Source organism: Letharia lupina (genome assembly GCF_014066315.1).
Source record: "Letharia lupina isolate WasteWater1 chromosome Unknown contig_9, whole genome shotgun sequence".
Lineage (NCBI taxonomy): Eukaryota > Fungi > Ascomycota > Lecanoromycetes > Lecanorales > Parmeliaceae > Letharia > Letharia lupina.
In genome coordinates, this window is record NW_023502978.1 from 891,131 (window position 1) to 912,184 (window position 21,054).

General features: G+C 51.0%; 8 protein-coding genes across 8 annotated transcripts; 5 read left to right on the plus strand and 3 right to left on the minus strand.

Moving 5' to 3' along the window:
* Positions 1 to 1,040: 1,040 nt before the first annotated feature.
* On the plus strand, positions 1,041 to 3,667 carry HO133_010735 (uncharacterized protein; the record flags this gene model as incomplete). Its single annotated transcript, XM_037301587.1, has 4 exons — positions 1,041 to 1,083; positions 1,143 to 1,341; positions 1,409 to 1,830; positions 2,613 to 3,667. The coding sequence occupies 4 exons, from the start codon at positions 1,041 to 1,043 to the stop codon at positions 3,665 to 3,667; spliced, it is 1,719 nt and encodes a 572-aa protein (XP_037153221.1).
* A 2,487-nt stretch (positions 3,668 to 6,154) lies between these two features.
* Positions 6,155 to 8,634, plus strand: HO133_010736 (uncharacterized protein; the record flags this gene model as incomplete). The annotated part of the gene is made up of 3 exons (XM_037301588.1): positions 6,155 to 7,247; positions 7,306 to 8,492; positions 8,551 to 8,634. The coding sequence occupies 3 exons, from the start codon at positions 6,155 to 6,157 to the stop codon at positions 8,632 to 8,634; spliced, it is 2,364 nt and encodes a 787-aa protein (XP_037153222.1).
* A 716-nt stretch (positions 8,635 to 9,350) lies between these two features.
* On the minus strand, positions 9,351 to 10,394 carry HO133_010737 (uncharacterized protein; the record flags this gene model as incomplete). The annotated part of the gene is made up of 3 exons (XM_037301589.1): positions 9,351 to 9,783; positions 9,839 to 10,277; positions 10,334 to 10,394. 3 exons carry the CDS (start codon positions 10,392 to 10,394, stop codon positions 9,351 to 9,353), a joined length of 933 nt encoding a protein of 310 aa, XP_037153223.1.
* A 1,160-nt stretch (positions 10,395 to 11,554) lies between these two features.
* HO133_010738 (uncharacterized protein) lies at positions 11,555 to 12,767 on the plus strand (the record flags this gene model as incomplete). Its single annotated transcript, XM_037301590.1, has 3 exons — positions 11,555 to 11,844; positions 11,912 to 12,597; positions 12,652 to 12,767. The coding sequence occupies 3 exons, from the start codon at positions 11,555 to 11,557 to the stop codon at positions 12,765 to 12,767; spliced, it is 1,092 nt and encodes a 363-aa protein (XP_037153224.1).
* A 386-nt stretch (positions 12,768 to 13,153) lies between these two features.
* On the minus strand, positions 13,154 to 14,344 carry HO133_010739 (uncharacterized protein; the record flags this gene model as incomplete). The annotated part of the gene is made up of 2 exons (XM_037301591.1): positions 13,154 to 14,062; positions 14,111 to 14,344. The coding sequence occupies 2 exons, from the start codon at positions 14,342 to 14,344 to the stop codon at positions 13,154 to 13,156; spliced, it is 1,143 nt and encodes a 380-aa protein (XP_037153225.1).
* A 1,116-nt stretch (positions 14,345 to 15,460) lies between these two features.
* On the plus strand, positions 15,461 to 17,433 carry HO133_010740 (uncharacterized protein; the record flags this gene model as incomplete). The annotated part of the gene is made up of 2 exons (XM_037301592.1): positions 15,461 to 15,560; positions 15,617 to 17,433. 2 exons carry the CDS (start codon positions 15,461 to 15,463, stop codon positions 17,431 to 17,433), a joined length of 1,917 nt encoding a protein of 638 aa, XP_037153226.1.
* A 388-nt stretch (positions 17,434 to 17,821) lies between these two features.
* On the minus strand, positions 17,822 to 18,635 carry HO133_010741 (uncharacterized protein; the record flags this gene model as incomplete). The annotated part of the gene is made up of 3 exons (XM_037301593.1): positions 17,822 to 17,971; positions 18,034 to 18,413; positions 18,470 to 18,635. 3 exons carry the CDS (start codon positions 18,633 to 18,635, stop codon positions 17,822 to 17,824), a joined length of 696 nt encoding a protein of 231 aa, XP_037153227.1.
* Positions 18,636 to 18,886: 251 nt separating this feature from the next.
* On the plus strand, positions 18,887 to 20,955 carry HO133_010742 (uncharacterized protein; the record flags this gene model as incomplete). The annotated part of the gene is made up of 2 exons (XM_037301594.1): positions 18,887 to 18,986; positions 19,037 to 20,955. The coding sequence occupies 2 exons, from the start codon at positions 18,887 to 18,889 to the stop codon at positions 20,953 to 20,955; spliced, it is 2,019 nt and encodes a 672-aa protein (XP_037153228.1).
* Positions 20,956 to 21,054: the final 99 nt, after the last annotated feature.

Below are 21,054 nucleotides of genomic sequence, written 5' to 3' on the forward strand. Positions count from 1 at the left end.
AGATGAAGCAAATTCTGTTTCTTAAATCGGACGCTTGACGATCAAGTGTCGACTAGCCAAGCGTAGAGTGATGACGAGCAGAGCTAAGCTGCCATGGTTACATGGATTGCTCGAGAGGCTTCTCTTCTTGATGGATAGTGAATGCGGTTCCGTAGATGAATGGGAGAAGAACTCCAGGTTCTAATGTGTGAGAATAGATAAAGCACACTCAAGTAGAAGGAAGAGGGCTGGTTCCTATCAACAGTGGAGTTGAAGAGGCGGATTGCGCAGTGTCTTAAATTAGTGAATGGTTGCATGGTGGGAGGTGTGCTTTTTGGCAGGCACCGAAACTAATACATAGGGAAGGGAAAGCGTCAGGAGTGGTACGAGATTTGGCAGGTACAACCTAGGCCGCTTTTTCAACCATAATTGAGAATCCAGTACTGAATCTTCTCTTGATATCATTATTATCAGATTTCAGACATATCAAAGAGTTTAGAACTCGCCTCTCGAGCGCTAGGGCATTCACAAGGGCCATGAGCTTCTCAGGCGCGTCTGACGAGGGAACCCGAGCGACAAACTCAACAGACACGAATGGACCCTCAAGCTCAACTTCGCCCAGTTCCAAGGTTCAGACCGCTTGGCAGTCTGTAAAGACCAATTTCAAGGTAAAGACATCAATGCCTGACTTGAAACGCTGGTTGTCATCCCCACGAGCTTCAGAGTCTAACAGCCAAGGAGAGGAACGCCACCCCGAAGACGAAGAGGAGAGCCTTTCTGCGAATCTCTCCTCGGTTTGATGCAACAGACTGGCAGATTTGACTACCTCGACTACAGCAAAGACATATCCGAGCAGGACGATGAAAGGATTGTAGTCGCAGAGAAAGAGAAAGTGAAAGAGAAACAGAAAGATCTAAGGCGTTCACTAAAGCGATTTAGCTGGTCACGCTAGCGCCCATCCGACATCACCATTCTCGATCCTGTTCAATAATAGTTTTGCCCCACACCTCAATACATTCATCTATTCCTTAGTAGCACGTCTGCCATTGCCCACCTTCATCATGCTTTGCAATACTAGATTGGCGGCCTCTATGGCTCTACGAGGTATGCTCTGCGCAAGCCTTCATGAGTGCCACGTGCGACTGACCTATGCTTCTTCACAGCCAAACCAGCATCTGTCTTCCTTCCTCTGCGAGCAGCTCCATCAGCAACTATTTCGTCAACAGCGTCGAAGTTTGCTACTACAGAGGTCACACCATCACGCGATGCACAAGGTCCGCCGCTCAGCGTTACTGGCAAGCCTCGAAGAGAAGTTCCCCTGCCGAGTCAAGAAAAGAAAGAGGGTGCTATGCAATATGCCTTGTACGTCTCGTTCACTCACGCTTTGTCACAATGTTTGAAGGCATTGCTAACCGTCTCCATTTTCCAGAACAACTATGGATCAAATTGCCAATTGGGCCCGCCAAGGCTCCCTGTGGCCTATGACATTCGGCCTCGCTTGCTGCGCTATAGAGATGATGCATCTTTCGACACCACGTTACGACCAAGATCGCCTAGGTATAATATTCCGTGCCTCGCCTCGACAATCAGATGTTATGATCGTTGCTGGCACCCTCACCAACAAGATGGCTCCTGCCCTACGTCAAGTATATGATCAGATGCCGGATCCAAGATGGGTGATCAGTATGGGTTCTTGCGCGAATGGTGGGGGATATTATCACTACAGCTACAGTGTTACAAGAGGATGTGACCGAATTGTGCCCGTAGATATCTACGTCCCTGGATGCCCGCCAACAAGCGAAGCATTGATGTACGGCATGTTCCAATTACAGAAGAAGATGAGACATACAAGTAAGTATTTCCGGTTTCGGGATTTATCTTCATCTCATATTTTGGACCTTGAAACGTCAAACGAGCATTGTTCCCCCAATATGCTTTCAATGCTCGAAGGTTTGTCCATTGAACAGTCAACGCTAACTCATTGCATTTCATCAGGGATTACACGCATGTGGTATCGAAAGTGAGGATCATGAGTAGTTCATTGAGAACCTCCTTTCCGACAGTATAGCTTCTACAAGGATGCATTCGTTTCAAGGGGGCTTGTTTGGCGTCATCTGGCAGGTTTAGCGATGTGCATAAGCAAATGCCAAATATCGTGGCATTGAATTCTAGAGAAAGCTTTCTACAGCCGCGTTCCGTGCAATCTCGCACCTATCAGGCTCATGAAGCGGCCGTAGAATCAACGCCAAGACTCTGAGGACTCCGGAATACAGTTCCCCGCGTTCACGACAACCCCTTCAAAGTAGACGAATATGGCACTATTTTGACATCTACACCAACATGGTGGCTGACGCGCAGGGAGCAAATTTGCCCTTTCGGCTTGGTGCAGTACTCCTACGAAATGAAGCAGTTGATCCATACATTCCGCCTGGATAGGCTGGGCAGCTGTTGTCCCCCACGCCTACACAACGCCCTTCGCATTCGACATAGAATAATAGTATCACTGTGCAAATCAAGTTGCACAAGATGGAGTTCCACAATCGCATCAACTCGCCCCAAGACTGCCCTCTTCTTCCCAGGTATTATCCCCCATGTCTTCCACCAAATCCTACCACTAACCGCTCCTTGCTCAGGCCAAGGTGTACAGCGCATCGGAATGGCCACTCCGTGGGTCTCCACCTTCCCACGAACCTGCAGTCCATTCCTCGAAGAAATGGACCACATCCTCTCCACGCCGCTCTCCAAAATCATCGCAGAGGGGCCCAATTCCACCCTCACCGCCACCCCAAACGCTCAACCCGCCATCATGGCTACCTCAATAATGATACTACGAGTCCTTGAGCAAGAGTTCGGCTTCGATACCGGGAAAAGAGTGGATGTGTGTTTGGGGCATAGTCTTGGGGAGTTTGCAGCGCTGGTTAGTAGTCGGCATTTGAAATATGAGGATGCTTTGAGAATGGTGACCAGAAGGGCGGATGCCATGGCCAGATGCAGTAGGGATGCCACTAACACCGAAGGCGGGGAGTATGGCATGGTCGCACTGGTATGCGAACCTGACCGGCTGTCGAGTCTGATCGAAGCCATACACGATTTTCTAGGCCATGGGGTCGGTGAGGGCGGCAGGGCCGATTCAGCGAGCCACACGCCGCCGATCGAACAGGTGGTCATTGCCAACATCAACAGTAAAAACCAGATCGTTTTAAGCGGGAGCATTGAGAAGATCCACGCGCTTTTGGTGAACTTGAGGCAATTCGGGGGTCACGATCCAAGGGCTGTCAGGCTCGCGACCGACTCGCCTTTTCATTCTCAAATCATGGCGCCAGCGGCGAAGATGATGCGGGACCTATTGGACGAGACAGAGATCGGTTTCGAGCAGGCATTATTCCCATGCGTCAGCAACGTGAGCGCCAGACCCTTCAACAGTGTCAGTCAGTTGAAGGAACTGCTGTCGAGGCAGTGTGTGGAGACTGTCCGGTGGTGGGACAGCATACGGTGGCTCGACCAAGAGGAGGGAGTGAGGCGTTGGGTGGGCATTGGACCGGGAAAGGTCGGACGGAATCTAGTGGGCAAGGAGGTGGGTATGAGGGGCCAGGATACGATCAGAGGAGGAGGAGTCTGGGGCATTACAGAGCCGAAAGAAGTTGATGCATTTTTGAGAGGTCTAGAAGAAACAGAAGGCGTGGAGTGAAAGGAACTTGACTAGCTTGAGGCATGATTGTCAGGGATTGTATATCATGCAAGTAACGTCAGTTATTTCCAAGCTGTATCTGCGGCCTTGTATATCAGCTCAAAAGATGCTGCGGCGACTACCAAGGTCTGCTGGGATGCGATGTGAATTTCTGACATGGCCTCGAGCTTTTGAACCCTTTGTCATTCGCGCGAAAGACCAGTATAGTCAGTCTCCATCCTTCTAATCCATCTCAATGGCCTCGAAAACAATTATTCATGCTTTATCTTCTGAATCTATCATGCGACGTGGCAGAAAAGCGGTGGGGTACGACACAGCGGAAAGCTGACTGCGCAATTCTATGTTTACTATCCCGCGGTTGCGGTTGGGCGTCCTGCGAACATTGTTGCAAGACATAAAAATGATGGAATAGGATTAAGGCTCGAAACGAGAAGTGTTCGCCCGTTGACTTCCGAACAGCCATGAAGGTTCTTTTTTCAAAAGCGGTTCGAGATGTTATCACCTCGAGTTTCATACTCCCCATCATTCTTTACTCTCTGTAAGACGTTGAGATGCGATGCTGGAGCTATCATTAAGAGACGTCGACGAAGGTGTTACAAGGAGCGCTTAGAGGCGCCGCCATGAGTTCAATGTCATTAGCGTGCCAAGTGATTTTAAGGTTTACTTTAGGCGGTAAATGGCAAGCGCCGCTCCTGCAATCCCCAGCTTGCATGAAATGGTTGGCCTGATTACTGCATGATGACAGCAACAAGGGGCTAGATGTACGTCCCGTTTCATACCTGTAATTGGGCTGTCCTTTCTCCTCCTGACCTCATCTGCAGAATTTCAATTTACTACCGAGGGGACGAGCCGCGATCGCAGGATTTTGGTTGGTCGATACTTGTAGTCCGGATAACACTTTCTCCTCATGTTTCTCCTCTTATGGTCCGCTGGTCCCGTCCTATCATCACCACTGATGATGAGCATAGCCATCACTTATCACGCCTACCCGTCACCATTCATTATTGTCTCCGTCGTCAGCAGCAAATCGGCATAGACTGTAGGATTCTTCATTTGATTTTGCAGGGTTGTCGGTCAGCGAGGCTTGAAGATGACCGAGGCAAACACGGCAAACACGCGCGGCGTCGACCTTGCAAGATTGCGGGGCTGTCTCAAGGTCTCAAGTCTCATGTGTGTTTCTTTGTGCATAGTGGCGTAAGCTGGATCATTGTGAGACTAAGACTGTGCCACGGCTCCCGCCGATGCCCACCAAATTGGACGTAGATGGTGAGACCCGATCCATAAAGGTGTCAGCTTTGTTGGCCAACACTTTGCCGACGCTGATTGGGTCTCGGCGCTGCCAAAATAAGTCTCTGGCACTGCGGTATAAGTCGAGATGAAGTCGGCCTGCCAAGCTTTCGGTTGCAGTCGTCTTGCAAGATGATGGTGGGCCTCACTCTCCACCGATCGAGGAGGGTGCATGAGTTGCCTCGGCGGCTTCCATGTGACCAATGCAATCGCGCCGTCAGATCCTCGTCAATTTAAACTTTACGAGCTTCAGGAAGCGCTAAATCTTTAGCCCCGTGCCGAGTGGTCAAAGCAACTTGGTGCTGAGTGCTGACTGCTGGCCATCTTGCCGCCGAGCTGACTCCTGCTGCCTGCATAATGGCCACGCTAAAGATATTTGTTAAATAGGGTGACCTTCTTGGCCATAGTATTTGCGTAGGATCCTGCTGATGAGGTGTAAGCGCCCGTGAAAGCATTGAAGAGGGAGGTGTTGGTGAATCCAATCAGGAGCGGGTGGTGTGTCTTTTCTTATTTTTGGCTGCAGCCTCGAAACTTGAAACCCAATCATCGTGATCGGCATCTTCCCCTAGCAATCGAACTAGTAATTCCCCCGCTCCACAATCGCTCACTGCGTTAAAGCACAGCCGCCCTCCCAAACTCAACGTTCCATCCCAACTCCGGCTGCAATCCTGCTGAACCAAGCCGCTGGGTCTCTTTGCCTCATACAGTGAAAATTAGGAAGGTTCGCAGTTCTCAAAAAGGAAATGATGAGTGAAGAAAGTGTGAAAAATTAAATTTATAGGAGCTTAACACCGCGCGACAATTCACGCCAGGCTCATTAGCGCACCGAGGGCGGATCGGTGTTCCTAACCCTCCCTCCCCTCTCTTTCACTCCTTCCCTCCAACACGATCGCACCTTGGTGACGGCTTCACCTGTCTCCAAGCTGCCCGTCCAGCTCATCTTTCGAATTCTGTGGATTGGGGCTCTCAATCCACCTCGACTTAGTCTTCAGTAGACGCATCATCAAGCGCGCGCACGCGGCCTTCAAACACCTTGAGCAAAGGCGTACTCGAAGTGAGTATCTTAATCTGCGTTGCTTTATGTAGATCACATTTTGTCTAAAGGCGCGATACCTGCTCACCGCGCTGGCAGGTTAAAAGAAAGAAACCTCGCGCCTACCACACGCAGTAAGCGACAAACTCGCGGGTGTGAGGTGAATCATGGCAGCAGTTACTTCCAACCAGCCCAGCGCCGGCGAGGGGCAGGGATCTCACGAGAATGATCACTTGGCTGAGCCTAGATCATCGTTTACTGCTGTCAATGGCGGCACCTCTCCGGTTCCTCCAGCAAAGCCCAAGCCAGACCATGAGCCTCAGAAGGAGGGCCCAGAAGTCACCACTCACCGTCCAATTCTTCCAAACAATCAGCATGAACCTCCGCAATCTCCGGCTCTACCACGCCAGGATCGACCAGCAAATGGACCGGAGCCACCGCGACAAGAGAGACGGCTGTCACCAGCTCCAGCTGCCGCTCAACCTCAAGCTCCGACACATTCTCAAGGCCCAGCACCAGGTCCAGTGTATGCTCACCCATTGGACCGCCCACCCTCAACGGCTTCACAACGAACTGAGACCTCCAGCGGACCAAGAGCGCAATACCCAAATCATTCCAGGACTCCGAGTAATCAGCAACCTAATGGGATCATGAGTCCCCAGGTGCAAAAACGAAAGCGATCCTTTGATGAAGAGCACCCACGCCATCCTGAGTACGACCACCAAACCGTGTACCCTATGCATGGTCCTCCTCCCAGTCCTGGCGGTCAGCGCATGCACAGCATGGACAACGGCGCTCCACGGGAGCGGCCAGCCTACAGCCCTCGCCAAACATATCCTCCACCCCCAGAAACGTATCCGCCGCCCCCTCCAGATGCGTACCACGGACCGCCGCAGATGCGAGAAAGCCCTCCTGATATTTACCCGCGACCGGAGCGACACCAGCATGTGAGGAATGACTACGATCATCCTGTCGACCCTTCTATTGCTCCAGGTCAACCCAGACCATACTATTCAGACCAACAGATGGCTGATTCCCTGCGACAACACAATCGAAGCTACGATTCAATGCCTCCTCGTGACACTTATGGAACTCCAGAAGACGATGATGAGCACGGACAATACGGGGATTACGGTGCAAGCCGTAGCTCTGCAGACCTAGATCGCAAGCGTAGAAAGAGAGTTTTCAGCAATCGTACCAAAACAGGATGCATGACCTGTAGACGGAGAAAGAAGAAGTGTGATGAACAACATCCAGAATGTAAGCTCAATTCTCGGATCATTGCTCACGTTGAGATCTTTTTACTCACAAGTGATAGGTAATAACTGCTTGCGCGGAGGATTTGTCTGCGAAGGATACAGCATGCGAAATACGTGGCAGAAACCAACCAACGCCAAACAACCCATTCCTCTCCAATCAAAGAACGGCTACCCGCCCCAGGGGACTCCTTCTCGTGCTCCATACCCACCTACCACTCGCTACCAGGAGACCAGCCCGGATTACCCAGGCCCGCCGTCTCAGCATATGCAAAGATCGTACGACGGTGATCGAGTCAAACCAATCGATGTTGACAATGATCGTGACCAGGTCTATGGGAGGCAAAGTCCTCCGGACCCACAAAAGTCTGCATGGGCCAAAGCTCCACGACCATACCCAAGCCATCCTCCATCTATGTCCAAATATGATCAGAACGGCCACCGTGGTTCCGTGTACGAGATGCCTGATCCCCAAGAGCAGAGTTCAATGCATCCGCCAGCTTCTGTGCATCGGACCAACTCCTCAGCATCGCAATACTCCCAAGCACCTCACCCACCGAATCACAATAACACTCCACCTAACCAAAACAACGTGCAAGCCATTGCACAAGCAGCTACAACACACTCAGCCGCTATCCGTCCATCTCCATCACGTCGAAACGAGCAATATACCGAGCGAGAGAAGATGCTGAAGGGGCTGTACTACTTACCGTTGACCCCTGCCCTCACCGAGGACCGCGAGCGCTGCATTGCCGCCATCTGGCGTTTCAATAACGCTACCAATCCCTCCCATGGTGCCAGCCCCGAAGAGCGCTGCCGCCTCTTCCGTCAAATCATCAGCTTGCGCCCAACCCCGGAGCCACCTGGTACCAACGGCGAAGTCCCGCCTCCACAGATGGAACTGCCTTTCGGTAGCGTGGGTGAGCGTGTTGTTGTAGAGGCGCCTTTCAACTGCGACTACGGTTACAATATCACCGTGGGCGATGACGTGCTCATTGGTGCTGATTGTCGCATCTCTGATACTTGCTCGGTCACCATTGGAGCGAGATGCATCTTTAGTCCTAATGTGAAGCTTGTGTGTGCTACCTATCCTATTGATCCGAGGAGGCGCAATGGGAGCGGTGGGGCAGCCTTGGGTAGAAACATAGTGATTGAGGAGGATTGCTGGATTGGAAGCAATGTGACCATCCTGGCTGGCGTGAGGGTTGGTAAGAGCAGTACTGTTGGCGCCGGAAGTTTACTACATCAGGTGAGACAGAACCTACTACTGACACATAGCACGCAATTAGAGACTGACGAAGAAATAGGATGTCCCAAGATTCACAGTAGTAGCAGGCAATCCTGCCAAAGTGAGCCGAGGCATTTACGACGGGAACGCTGACGGCCAGTGATCTCCGATCTCGCGGACTGTTGTGTGTGGTGTCTCAAATCTATCATGCACTGTCTTCGAGACCCAAGTGGAACGCTAGCCTTGACATCTTGATGTTTCTATAATACCGAAAGACGACTGAGATTTTGACGGACAATGGATCACAAGCAGGCGAAAACTCCGTCACCCTCCATGCTTTCATGTTCATGTTTCCTTATCCTCGAAGCCCGGATCGGAGGCTCGCTTTTGGCCCCTCTGGCTTTCATCAATACCAAAAATGGCTCGGAAAATTACTTTCATACTCATTGGCGCATCCTCTGGTGCGAGGCGCAGAGGTCAGGCCATTTTGTTAGAAATGTGCTTCAGACCGTAGTACCAGACAGGAATTGCAGGCGTCGAGCAAGGCGTTGGCGCCAACACAGCATTTTATTCTAGCTACTCCATTCAGTATGTGCCTTTAAGAGATGGGAGTGTCGATAGCTCTTGCTCTAGCTCAAGCTTTCATAAGAAATCAAAACTCTCCACCGTCAGGAGGTGAACCAGATGCGTAGAGACGGGTGTGATGCTGTAGCCAAGTGAAAATTCATGCATATCATCAAAGGTCAGCATTATTAGTAGCATGAGGAACGATTTGCAAGTCCATATCAACGGGCTTTTGTGTGTACCATATCTACTTGTATTGTTCATCAGATACGCCTCACAACGCTGCTCTGCTTTCCATCTCCAGCCACAGATCGCTTAGCCGTTAACCACGACGCCGCCGTTAGGATGCAAACTCTGCCCGGAAATCATACTGCTGTCCTGGCTAGCCAAGAAGACAAAGCAGGTTGCAATCTCCGACGGCTGTGCTGGACGACCCATGGGTGTTGCGCTGAGTTGATCCTGTGCCTCTTTCGTCATGGTTGAGGGGATCAGTGGAGTCCAGACGGGCCCAGGGCAGACAGCATTGACACGGATACCGTGAGCGATCTGTTGGTTATGCAGTCCACGTGTGAAGGATATAATGGCGCCTTTGGTGGAGGTGTAGTCGAGCAAGTCAGGGCGTCCGATGTATGCGTTGACCGAAGCGCAGTTGCACACGGTGTCGCCGCTCTTCATGTGCTCGAGGGCATACTTGGAGAGGTAGAAGTAGGGGTGGATGTTGGTGTCGAAGGCCTTCAGCCACTGCTCTCTGTGGGTTGCGTTAGCATGGACGTCGTTATGCAGAGGATGGCGGGAAGACTTGCTCTGAAAGCTCACTGATGGAAGAGATCATATTCTGATATGCGGCATTGTTCACGAGAATGTTGATGGTGCCCATTTCCGAGACGGCCTTCTTAACGAGCTCTGCGCAGTTCTCCCTCTTGGTGAGGTCTGTGGGGAACAGATAGCATTTCCCTCCGTGCTTCTCCACCTCTTCCTTGGTCTCTTCGGCATCCTTTTGTTCGTCGGGTAGATAGGCGATCATGCTATCCGCACCTTCCATAGCGTAAAGGATGGCAATGGCACGTCCGATGCCAGAGTCTCCACCTGTGATGATGGCTTTCTTGCCCTTCAGCTTGCCGGCTGCGCGATAAGTCTGGTAGCCGCCATCTTCGGTGGGTACTTCCGTATTTACGGGATCGGGTCCTTTCATGTCACTCTGCTGGCTTGGCTGGCTCATGTCCTGAATGGGGACTTGATGGCCTGGTTGAGAGGGTTAATGTATGCTGCAAGGCCTTGTGTGGTGATAGACGTCTTACCAGAGGTGAACTGGGAGTCCTGGCCTGTGGCCGCTTTGGCAGCATTCTTCACTGAGTCCATGATGAATTATAGAATTTCTATATCTAAATTTGGAGAGATATGAGTCTTTGAAGTCTTCTGATTGGAAAAATGAAAGGGAAAAATAATGTCTCAGTGTCACAATAAATACTTTAGGGAATTGTGTCCGTCGCAACTACGTCAACAATGGCATGACGTGCACAACGGGCATTTCAGGATCTTCATGTTTGGCATTTGCAGTCTGAGAAGTCGAATCCAAATCCTCCTTGCGCGGTTATATCTTGGAGTCCTTTGCATAAGACTGATCTCTTACTTATACAGAGTCCATAGAGAGGTCAATCGAAGATAGCAGCAGTTGCCAGTTCATACCCGTCGATTTTGCCTACCTGAAAGTTGCTCAATTTAGTGTATGCAAAACCCTCTGGATTGCTTGGCACTGGGAATTTACGTACCCCTGATTGTTAGAAGAAACAATGTGTCCTGGACACATCGTACACTGATGCGAAGTAAGTTACAATTGGCTAGTGAAGCCAGAGACTGTCTCAGTATTCAGTAACCCTGCAACAAAAGTGGCATTCTGAGACCATGTCTGAAAACCTCTTATTTTCAACGACGACTTTAGGGCACCCGTCCAGAATATTGTGTCGTTCGAGATCAAATGCGCTCGAGAAGGAGCGCTGTACGTCGCAAAAACCTCCTTGTTGCTGCTGCTCTTGTCAAATGTTGAGCATTAGTACCATTCCGACTGCCACTTGTTCTGGCACCTTGCCTGCTACTCTAAGCCCCTGTTGTTCAACTGTCCTATCCACAGTAGTACTGGTAACCCAGATAGTCGGCCACAGGCAGGCTTCAATGTGATACAACCAGGGACTTTGACATCTTGCTACTCACTAAATGAGGAGGATTCCTTGCCTTTGCAGAGTGAGATCTGGTCAGCGTTGCATAAGAAGTCACACACATCAAATGTCATAAACATCTGCAATAATTTGCTTCCACCCTTTCCAAAACCTTCCATCCCTCCAAGCAGTTTGAGTTGTCAGGTCAATGTTCGTAAACACAATAAGTCTTCGCTGTTCTCCTTGAATAGGTGACAAGACTTTGCGACACCATTTGGGGGAGATAGAAGGCTGAAGCCTACACCTCCATCCGAGTCCCGTCGAATCATCACATCGTTACCCAAACAGATACCTGTCACCGCCACCATGGCTCTCGATCGCCAACCTTCCATGTCTGATGGGAGCGACGACTTCTCCAGACCAACGAGCTCTCAAGTCAAGCCTTTGTCTACCGATACTTCAATATTTGGCGACCAGATACCAGAGGACTGCTTCGCTACGAGTCCTATGAGTATCGCGAGTACACCACTGCTTGAGAAGGAGAAGAAAGGTGCAGGAGAGGAAGAAGCTGCGAAGTCCTCACCGCAGGCTACTTTCGAGAGCAAGGGAGACCCAACAGCGCAATCACAATCGCAGGCACAGACTTCTCCTATACGGTACGGTCTACGCTACCATGGAAACGTCTTGCATACACATTTCATATCTGACTCTGGTGTAATATAGGTCACTTTTCAAAGAATACGTGCACGTGGATGTCGGTCCGTACAAAGTACGCTTCGGGGTCCACAAAGGGCTAATCAGCAAGTATTCGAAGTACTTCAACGCAGCATTCAATGGATCCTTCAGCGAGGCAGTGAATGGCGTCGTCGTGCTTCCCAAGGAATCATCCCGAACCTTTGAGATCATGCACACCTGGCTCTATACTAATGAGCTCACGCAGACAGTGGGCGGCAAGGATGCTGCCTGCGACCCAGATCAGCTCGTCGATGCCTTTATCTTCGGCGATAAGTATGATATGTCTCTACTGCGGAATAAGGCTATCGACGTCATAGCGTCCAACTATTCATCTCCAGTGGTCGTCGTCGGATGTATCGCACATGCCTATGCGAACACAACAGCCGGCTCTCCCTTACGCAGACTTCTCGCGGCTATGTTTACCGCCAAACCCACACTCTGGATCTGGGTAGCAGGTAAAGCAACAGAAGTTTTCCTCGAGTGCCCAGAATTCCTGTTTGATGTGACTATGGAACTGGCGAAGTCTGGTAACAACGCTCAAACTAAGGGTATGAACCTGAATGATGCTCCCTTCAAAAAGGATCTGTGTGCATTTCACGAACACGCCGAGGGAGAGAAGGATTGCTCTGGGACCATAGTGTCTCTACCGGGAAAGCCACATACTGGATCCGGTGGTACGTCCTGAGAATAGCAGCACCTCTTTCCTTCTGAACTTACCTGTGCACTAGCGGTCGACATCAGCGAGACTGCGATTCAGGATGGCAACCTGGAGGTTGGAAAGCCTCCAAAGCCCTCCTTTCATCGGTGGCGCAGATCCGGTCGTGGAGCGTCTACTGGCAGGTAGAGTGGGCTTTCCGTGAGAGTCTGTCCTTCACAATATACACAGAATGGCTCGATGTGTCCTACCTTCGGATAATTTTGGGGCTACTCGGAGACAGATGCTGTCGCATTTGTGCGGTAGTGTTTGGAGACCGTCCTGTCGTTACTTGATTAGCTGGAGACTCATCATGTGTGGTGACATGAATGTGAGACTGGGAAGACGCAAAATCCCCAAACACTTCGGACGAAAGCAGCAGCTAGCGCATCAATCAGTACATTTGAGATACTCGAATGGCAATAAATATCGCTATATAGCTCATCAATTCTGCGCATACGATGTAAAGCCCGAACGCTCAGCGTGCAGATCAATACCTGGTTTTTGTGAAAATGCTCAAACGTGCATCGTTCCTATCAACTAGACAGCCAATCCAAAAATTGCGGCGTAAAATAAGACACCACAATGGTTGCCCCTGCCCTCAATATGCCCTCCGTACTTTCAAATGCCATTGTTTTGATATCAAACACCCCTGCAGCTGCCGCTGCGTGAATCATAGCAAATTCCCCACTAACCTGATACGCCGCGATCGGCATATCCTTTCCTATCTCCTTTGCGTCGCTAATGATGTCGAGATACGAACTCGCAGGCTTCACCATAATGATATCAGCACCTTCTTGGATATCGCGATGTATCGCCCGCCGAGCCAGACCTCGACCTCCCGGCGGTAATTGATAGCATTTGCGGTCGCCAAAGGAAGGGCAGGAACCCGCTGCGTCTCGGAAAGGACCGTAGAGACAGCCTGAAAACTTGGCAGAGTAGGACATGAGGACAACTTTGTGCGCTATGCCGGCCTCGATGAGCTTGAGCTTTATAGCCCGGATACGACCATCGTTCATGTCTGATGGTGCCACACAATGGGCGCCTGCTTCTGCGTATGCCATGGCCACATCGCTTATGCGGTCGACGGAGAGACTGTTGTTGAGACTACCGTCGTCGCGCAGGATACCGCAGTGGCCGTGGGAGGTGTACTCGCAGAGGCAGACGTCGGCGACGATGAAGAGAGTGGGAAAGCGGGCGCGGAGGAGACGGATGGATTGAATGACTGGACCTTGGGGGTCGTCGGCTGCGGTACCGAGGGCATCTTTAACGTTTGGCGCGATAGGGACACCGAAGAGGATTACGGAACGGAGGCCTTTCCGTACAAGAGGCTCGAGGTGAGGGATGAGTTTGTTGATGCCGCGGCGGTGTTGGTTGGGAAGGGAGGGAATGAGGGTCTCTTCTTCAGCTTGGTCGGATATGAAGAGGGGGTAGATGAGCATTGACTGGGCATATTAGCAAAGCGTGGTACACAAGGCAAAATGCCCTAGTACCTTCGTTAATTGTCTCTCGGCCTGCCAGGACCGTGTGAGCGGATGGCTATAACCTCCATGGAGTTGACTCGAGATGTCGCCCGAAATGCTGACGCTCGTTGCCGCCGTACTTGCGTACGATTTGGCGTATGAACCTGCGATTGATCTTGCGGACGGTCTCGAGGCGCGTGAAGCTTGGTCGTTGGGATTGTTGTCCCGAAACGCCAGGTCTGAGACCAGCGAAGAGAACGACATTGTGTTGGTTGTATTCTAAGGAAGCTGTTGGATAGATGTACAAAATCGTCTCCTCAGGCCGCCTTTCAATGCTGACAGAGGCTCTTCCGTAGGGCGTATAGGACGGGAATAGTGGCGACTGTAACTACATCGACTCAGATGCACTTTTGGACAATGGCAGAAATGTGAAGATGTGGTAAATGGCCTTGGAAACTAGTTGTAGATGTGCAAGATTTTATGTCTGGCGAGTGATTTCGATGGGCAGTAAGCTTACAATTGATTATCTGTACTTGCGGACGAGGCTTCGTCGCTTCCAAAATCGTCATCCTTCAGGGTATGTTTAGAATAAGCTAACTCTGATTGGCCGCTCGGGCCGGAGAAAGCTCCTTCGATCCTCGCGTAGACAGTAATGATCGCCGGCTTCTTTTCCACTCGTCCAGCATCTTTCACCTTTCCGACACCCAATGTTTAATCGCTGTCTATATCATCGAAAGACTAGCAACTTATTGGACGCTAAATGAGAGACGGCGAATTCATCCAATGATACTACATTTCGGTGATCAACTCTGTCGTCTAATAAAAGGCTCCCTTCATGACAGTATGCTTTGAAGACCATCACTTTTCGAGCTCCGTCTCAAGACCCCGGCTTTGGTATGGAGGGCCGGGGTTCATTACTGGGCTATCGAGCGGAGTGGAGAATTGCGAGTAATTGAAAAGTCCACCATCAAGCTCTGGATCCTTGGGAATCATTCTATTTCGTAGTTTGCATGTATTTGTGCTGTTGCGCCTTCAATCCTGTTAGACAAACGCCAAAAAGGCGACAGAGATATGTCAACTTAAAAGCAAGCAAACAGTCAAGATTAGGTGGGTACGGATCCGGACCTTCATTATGTTCAACTTAAATTTCCGATAGAGAAGCAGCATTCCCTCAAATATATACAATGTGCATCACAGCATTTGCAAGGGAAGGCACTCTGGTCATTGCTATCTACTGAATCTCATAAGAAAAATCCCCTCCTCCTTTTGACTATGTGACCTCAATACTGCAGTTCCAGGCATTAGCGATAGTTCAATTTTACCAACTTGGGTTACAACTTTATTGAAGTGACTGTCCACCTTAAGCTCCACAAAGCTTCAATGGCAACATACGGCAAGAGAAAGAAAGGCCTCCTTTCCTCCTTCACCGTCTTCCAAGATGACAAGCCAGAGAAAGAGACTAAGCAGCAGCAGCGCTCGAGTGAGTACATCCCAAAACGTACAAATATGCAGATCTAATCCATCTCCGTTTGTCAGCCTACGCACGCCTCGAAAGGGCGAAGTCGAAGATGCAGAGATCACGCAGCCGGGCGCAAGATGACGAAAGCAGCATTGATGAGCTTGCTGGGAATGAACTTCTAAACACCGTACCCCACGAGCCGGTCCGTCTTCCCTCACTACATAGTCTTGCCGCAATGAGCACGACGGACATCCTTCGTCCAAAATCCAGCAGATCTACAAAGACAGTCCCAGACGATTCGGACAAGCCACTTCCGCCAATACCAAGAGACCCTTTTGCTGAGCAGAGACTACACTGGCAGAATAGACCACCTCTCGCCAAAAAGACAACCAACATGAAGGCCTCCGACCCTGGCAAGGTAGCCACCAAATCCAAGATCTCTTCTCCAATAATGGTACAGCCAGAGTCGAGCCCCGCAGGTCCGTCTCCTAGCAGACCTGCCACCAGTCATACTAGCCAAAGCACATTCGGTACTCAGCCAAGTACAGCAGATGCTACGAATTTTAGCAAAAAAATCTCAAATCTCATGCAACAAGCCGCCGCTCAGGAGTCACAGACTAAGCAAAAGGCCGCCATTTACGCCGCCGAATCGGCCAAGCTGTCCCCTCTAGAAAAGGGCAAGAAGGCATTCGTCAAAGCCACTCGTGCAATCAAGGAACGACTGAGTAGCAGCAGCAGTAGCAACGACAAGCCCTTCAATTCGAGGAGAATGGAATCTATTGAGAGGAGCTCCAGCGGTGGCTGGGAGCCTCCTCCGCAGTATGAATCGCAAGAAGAGTTGACCCGAGGAAGGCTCGATCGACGCATTGCTGAAGGCGAAAACCTAAGCAATCCTAAGATACGAAAACTGACGGGCGATGGTAATATTCCACGCAAGCCGTTACCAGTCTATGAGAGCATGAGATCCAGAAGCCAACACTCTGAATCGGATAATCCTTTCTCAGAAGCGGATGACGAAGACGGCCATCTATCCCCTGAGGACTATTCTGGCTTTGACTTCGACTTCAGCAGACGCAAGCACAAAGGCAAGGCCGTACGTGCACCGGTGCCAGTCGTAGAACAGGTGGACAGTCCTTCTGGGCAGTCTGATCAGCACTTGACTGTCCCTAAATCTACATCCAGGTTCTCTAACATGATCTCGGGGCTAGCTCAGCATTCCGATACGGAGTATTTCTCGAGTAGTCCTGTCGGCTACTCAACACCACGGATTCGCCTCGAACCTCAGCCACCAATGAATGGAAATAACACGGCCGCCGGTGCGCTGCAACGGAGTCCATCCATCTTAGAGTTTAGCTTCGAGGGCCAAAGCGAGGATGCTTCCTCAGAGGCCCAATCTCCTAAAAGGAGAGCCTCGGAAGGAAGCACAAGCGTGAAAAGGAAGGGAGCCACGAAAGATCTCCGCTCACAAGTGGCACCAGTAACGAAGAAATTGAAGACAGACTCAATTTCTTCAAAGGATGAGGGAGGACTAGCAGCTGGGATCAGTCATTTAGCCACAGAGGATGATCGAGGTCTCCTTTCGCTTGAGAGTACGAACGCCGTAGTTGCGAAGCCTAGCCGGAATCCGAGCAAGAGGAAAGGTATGAGCATCTTTGACCTCAGCAAAGGAAAATTTCCTGAAGGGACGGGCGAGGACGAAGCAAAGAGACCCTGGGCTCATGCAATTGCCAGCAAACGATCTTTGGTTACACGACCAAGCAGTGTGCTCTTCAGCCGTGGCCGAGAGTCACGAGCGGGTATGCAACGACTGGAGCAAATTGACGGAGATGACATGGATGTCGACGAGTTGCAGACGAATGATGTTACATTTCATGTGGGGGGACAGAAGAACTAGTTACTGCTGAGTATATTTGGCCCTGGTATACATTACGTTGCATCAGATGGTTGGAAGCGTATGAGATGTTGCTGGACTTGCTTTATACGATATACCCTATTTGCTTGAGCATGGTTTTGTCAGTTCCGGCAGAGCAGTTGGTCATACTTCTAGTAGGTATAAGAGACATGGCTTTATCAGCAGCGCCAGTAGCTTCAATGGTCGCGTAAATAATGTACGAAATCAAATGCGCTTCTCCCTGCACCGTGAGATCTGGTGTGGATGCAATGGAAGAAAGGCTTCCTGATACGGCCTACCACGGACCACAGGTCTGGTGCAATGCAATAACCTTCCGGCAAAATATATATTGCCCACCACCAGAAGCGCTCCGAAAGACTGTCTGGCAACTTTATGTGAGTTTCTGCTTGATGAAGAACGCGCGAAGGTGCGATAGCTGCCAAGCACAAGTGACGCCCAAGACGATCAGCTGTAGTAGAGTCCACCTCACCACCCTCGCATTCGTAGATTCTGACTGATCTCTGAACTCCGCTTCTCGTTCCTACATCAACCGCATTAGCAAACCCTCTCACCGGTTCTAGCACCCTCGAGACTGCCACTCACCCTCTGGAAAACCTGCTCCCGCCTGATGTCCTGCAGCCTCCCATTCAAATCCCTAACCTTCTGCGCAATCTCACTCAACTTCCCCTTATCCGTGCTCTCGATCGCGCTCGTCTCCCCAATCGCCAGATCCAGCGTCAACCTCACCTGTCCATGGCCCTGTCCCTGGCTCAACCACCCACCCTGCGAGGCCCCGGTGGGCGTGAAGCAGATGCGGTGCTCGCCAGCGTCGGCGGCGCTGAAGGTGAACTTGCCGGTGTGGGATCCTTTGGTGTTGACGACGCGGTGGTCGTTGTCGAAGACTTCGTCGACGGTGACGGTGATGGAGAGGTCGGGGTTCGTGGTGAAGACGTTATTTTGAGACTCGAGGGCGCTGTAGTGGCCTAGTGTTCCATGGGTTGGCAAGGAGAATGGATGATACAGGAGAAATGGTGCTTACCGACGACCAGAGTGTCCTTAGGGAGCTCTTCGTAGAAGCATTTTGGGCTTGCGGAGGCACCGTCCAGGTAGAAGTAGAGGGCTTGTGTTGGTAGTATGAGATTGAACACAAGGACTAGAAGTAGAGAGGGCACCAGACTCAATGGCCCTCGCTGTGCAGTCTGCATGGTTGGTGTCAAAAAGTGAACGGGATTGAACACAAGACTCCTTTTACGAGAGAAGTTGAAGCCGCGAATATTTTTGGGCAGGGGTCCTCCGCCGCAGGCTTCCCTGGCGGAGATTCACCAATGCATCAACACAATCACTTTCGCTCTTAATCTGTAGCTTTGAGGACCTGGTGATGAATATAAATCTATGGAAAGCTATTGAGGTTGTTGCATTCTGATCGGGTCCGCTCCAAGAGCCCATAGGCGTCAAGATGATGGGCTCAGATGCGCGCGATGTGCTGGGGCTGCCCAGCGCAGGCCCACCCAAGCCGGCAACACCAAAAGTGCAGAAACCAAAGGTCAGAGGTCCAAGTAAGTGTTATCGCTTCCCAGCTAATTGAACGGAGTGCTGACTTTCGTAGCTGGAATGAGCAGAGAAGTCCTCGATCTCAAATATGAAGGAGCACCACCAATATCAATCGTCGCCCCCAAATTCAAGGAGAAGCCAAAGCTGCCATTCAAGCCTCGTCCCTGGGAAGAGACACCTTTTGGAAACTCTGCTCGGAAAGATGGTCTTATACTTCGACATTGGAGGCGGAAGGGCGACGTTTCTAATGCAGCTGCATTGCCTGTTACGCCGGCAGATTCGAATGCCGCATCAGAGATGGAGCAGGACGAAAAGGCAGCAACTACGCTATCTGATTCACACTGGGCAAAGTTCAATGTGAAGGTCGACAAGCCTCAGTACACGGATGAGCAATACGAGACACATTTGAAGAATGACGATTGGAGCAAGGAAGAGACAGATTACTTGATCGACTTGGCTACGGACTTCGATCTTCGGTGGATCGTGATTACGGATAGATACGAATATCAGCCCAATCAACAGCCCAAAGAGAACGAGGACTCCATGGCCGTTACGCTGCAGGCCAAGCCAAGAACTCAGGAAGATATGAAAGCCCGATACTACGACGTCGCAGCGAAATCTATGGTCCTACATAATCCCCTATCGAGCATGTCATCATCCGAATTCGACGCTCACGAGAAGATGACGAAATACGACCCTAATCAAGAGAGAAAACGGAAGATGTACGCCGAACAGCTCATGAACCGAACAGACGAGGAAAAGTACGAGGAAGAGATGCTGCTCAAAGAGCTCTCAAGAATCGTCCTCAACCAAGAAAAACTATTCAACGAGCGCAAAGCCCTCTACGATCGCCTCGGAACCCCGCCAGGCGCACCGCAAACCCATAGCACGGCCATGTATCAATCCAGCCAAGGTCTCACACAACTAATGCAGAACCTCCTCACCCAAAACAAAAACAAAGAGCTCGAGAAGAAAGAGAAACGCCGCTCAGCCATGGGGGCAGAAGGCGACTTTCCAGGCGGACCGTCCGGTATGGATAGAGGCCAACGCCATTCAATAGGCGGTGGTTTAGACAAGCGCTTTTCATTCGGACAAGGAGGACCACGCCAGCTCAGTGCCCGTGAGGAGCAGAAATATGGCGTCAGCCACCCCAACGAGCGTCTTACAGGCGGCGTGCAATTCCGGCACGAGCGCATCACTAAAGCCGGTCAAGCGAAATCTGGTGTTCAAACTAGCAGGATAGGTGCAGCGTTGACAGAGTTGAAAATACCGCAACGGTTGACCATGCCGACGGCCAAGGTGGTTACGGAGTATGAGAAACTGATTGAGAGCATCAAGACTTTGCTCGAAGTGAGGAAATTGAGTGAGAAATTGGACGGGGAGATCAAGGTGTGGCAGGCGCAGAAGGAGCAGCAAGAAGCTAAGGATCGGGGTGAGGAGGTCAAGGAAGAGGAGCCTAGTCAAACGGTGGAGAATGAGGAGGAGGATGAGGACACGAAAGAGATTGATGAGCAGGCTGAACGTAGGAGGAAAGCTGAAGCCGAGGATGACGACGAGGCCGAGGATGATGACGAAGACGAAGACGAAGACGACCAAAATGCCGAGGGGAAGGAAGAAGAGAAGGAGGACAGCGATGAAGAGGTCAGTGCCAAAGGAAGCAACAAGGACGAAGAGGAAGACGCTGAAGTCGACGAGAACTTCGCTGGGGACCAAGACGACGACGACGAGGAGGAGGAGGAGGAGGAGGGAGAGGACGATGAAGATGAGGAGATGCCGGATGAGGCAGAAGCGGAAGCGGAGGTGGACGCGGACAATAATGATGACAATGCGGATGCGAATGAGGAGGTCGAGGACGACGGAGCTTCTTCGCCAGCAAGCGCGGCTCCTACCACCAGGGGCGAAGGGCTACGGAAACGTAGTGCGAGCGTCATAAGCCACGTCAGCAATAAGAGCTCAAAGAGGCAGAGGAGGTAGTCTGTCTTAGCAGTTGGCCTTTAAGCACACGTTTGATGCAGTAATTAAAACAATCTGCAAAGCCCCTGCTTATGCTGGCATACAGAAGGTTCTCTTCTT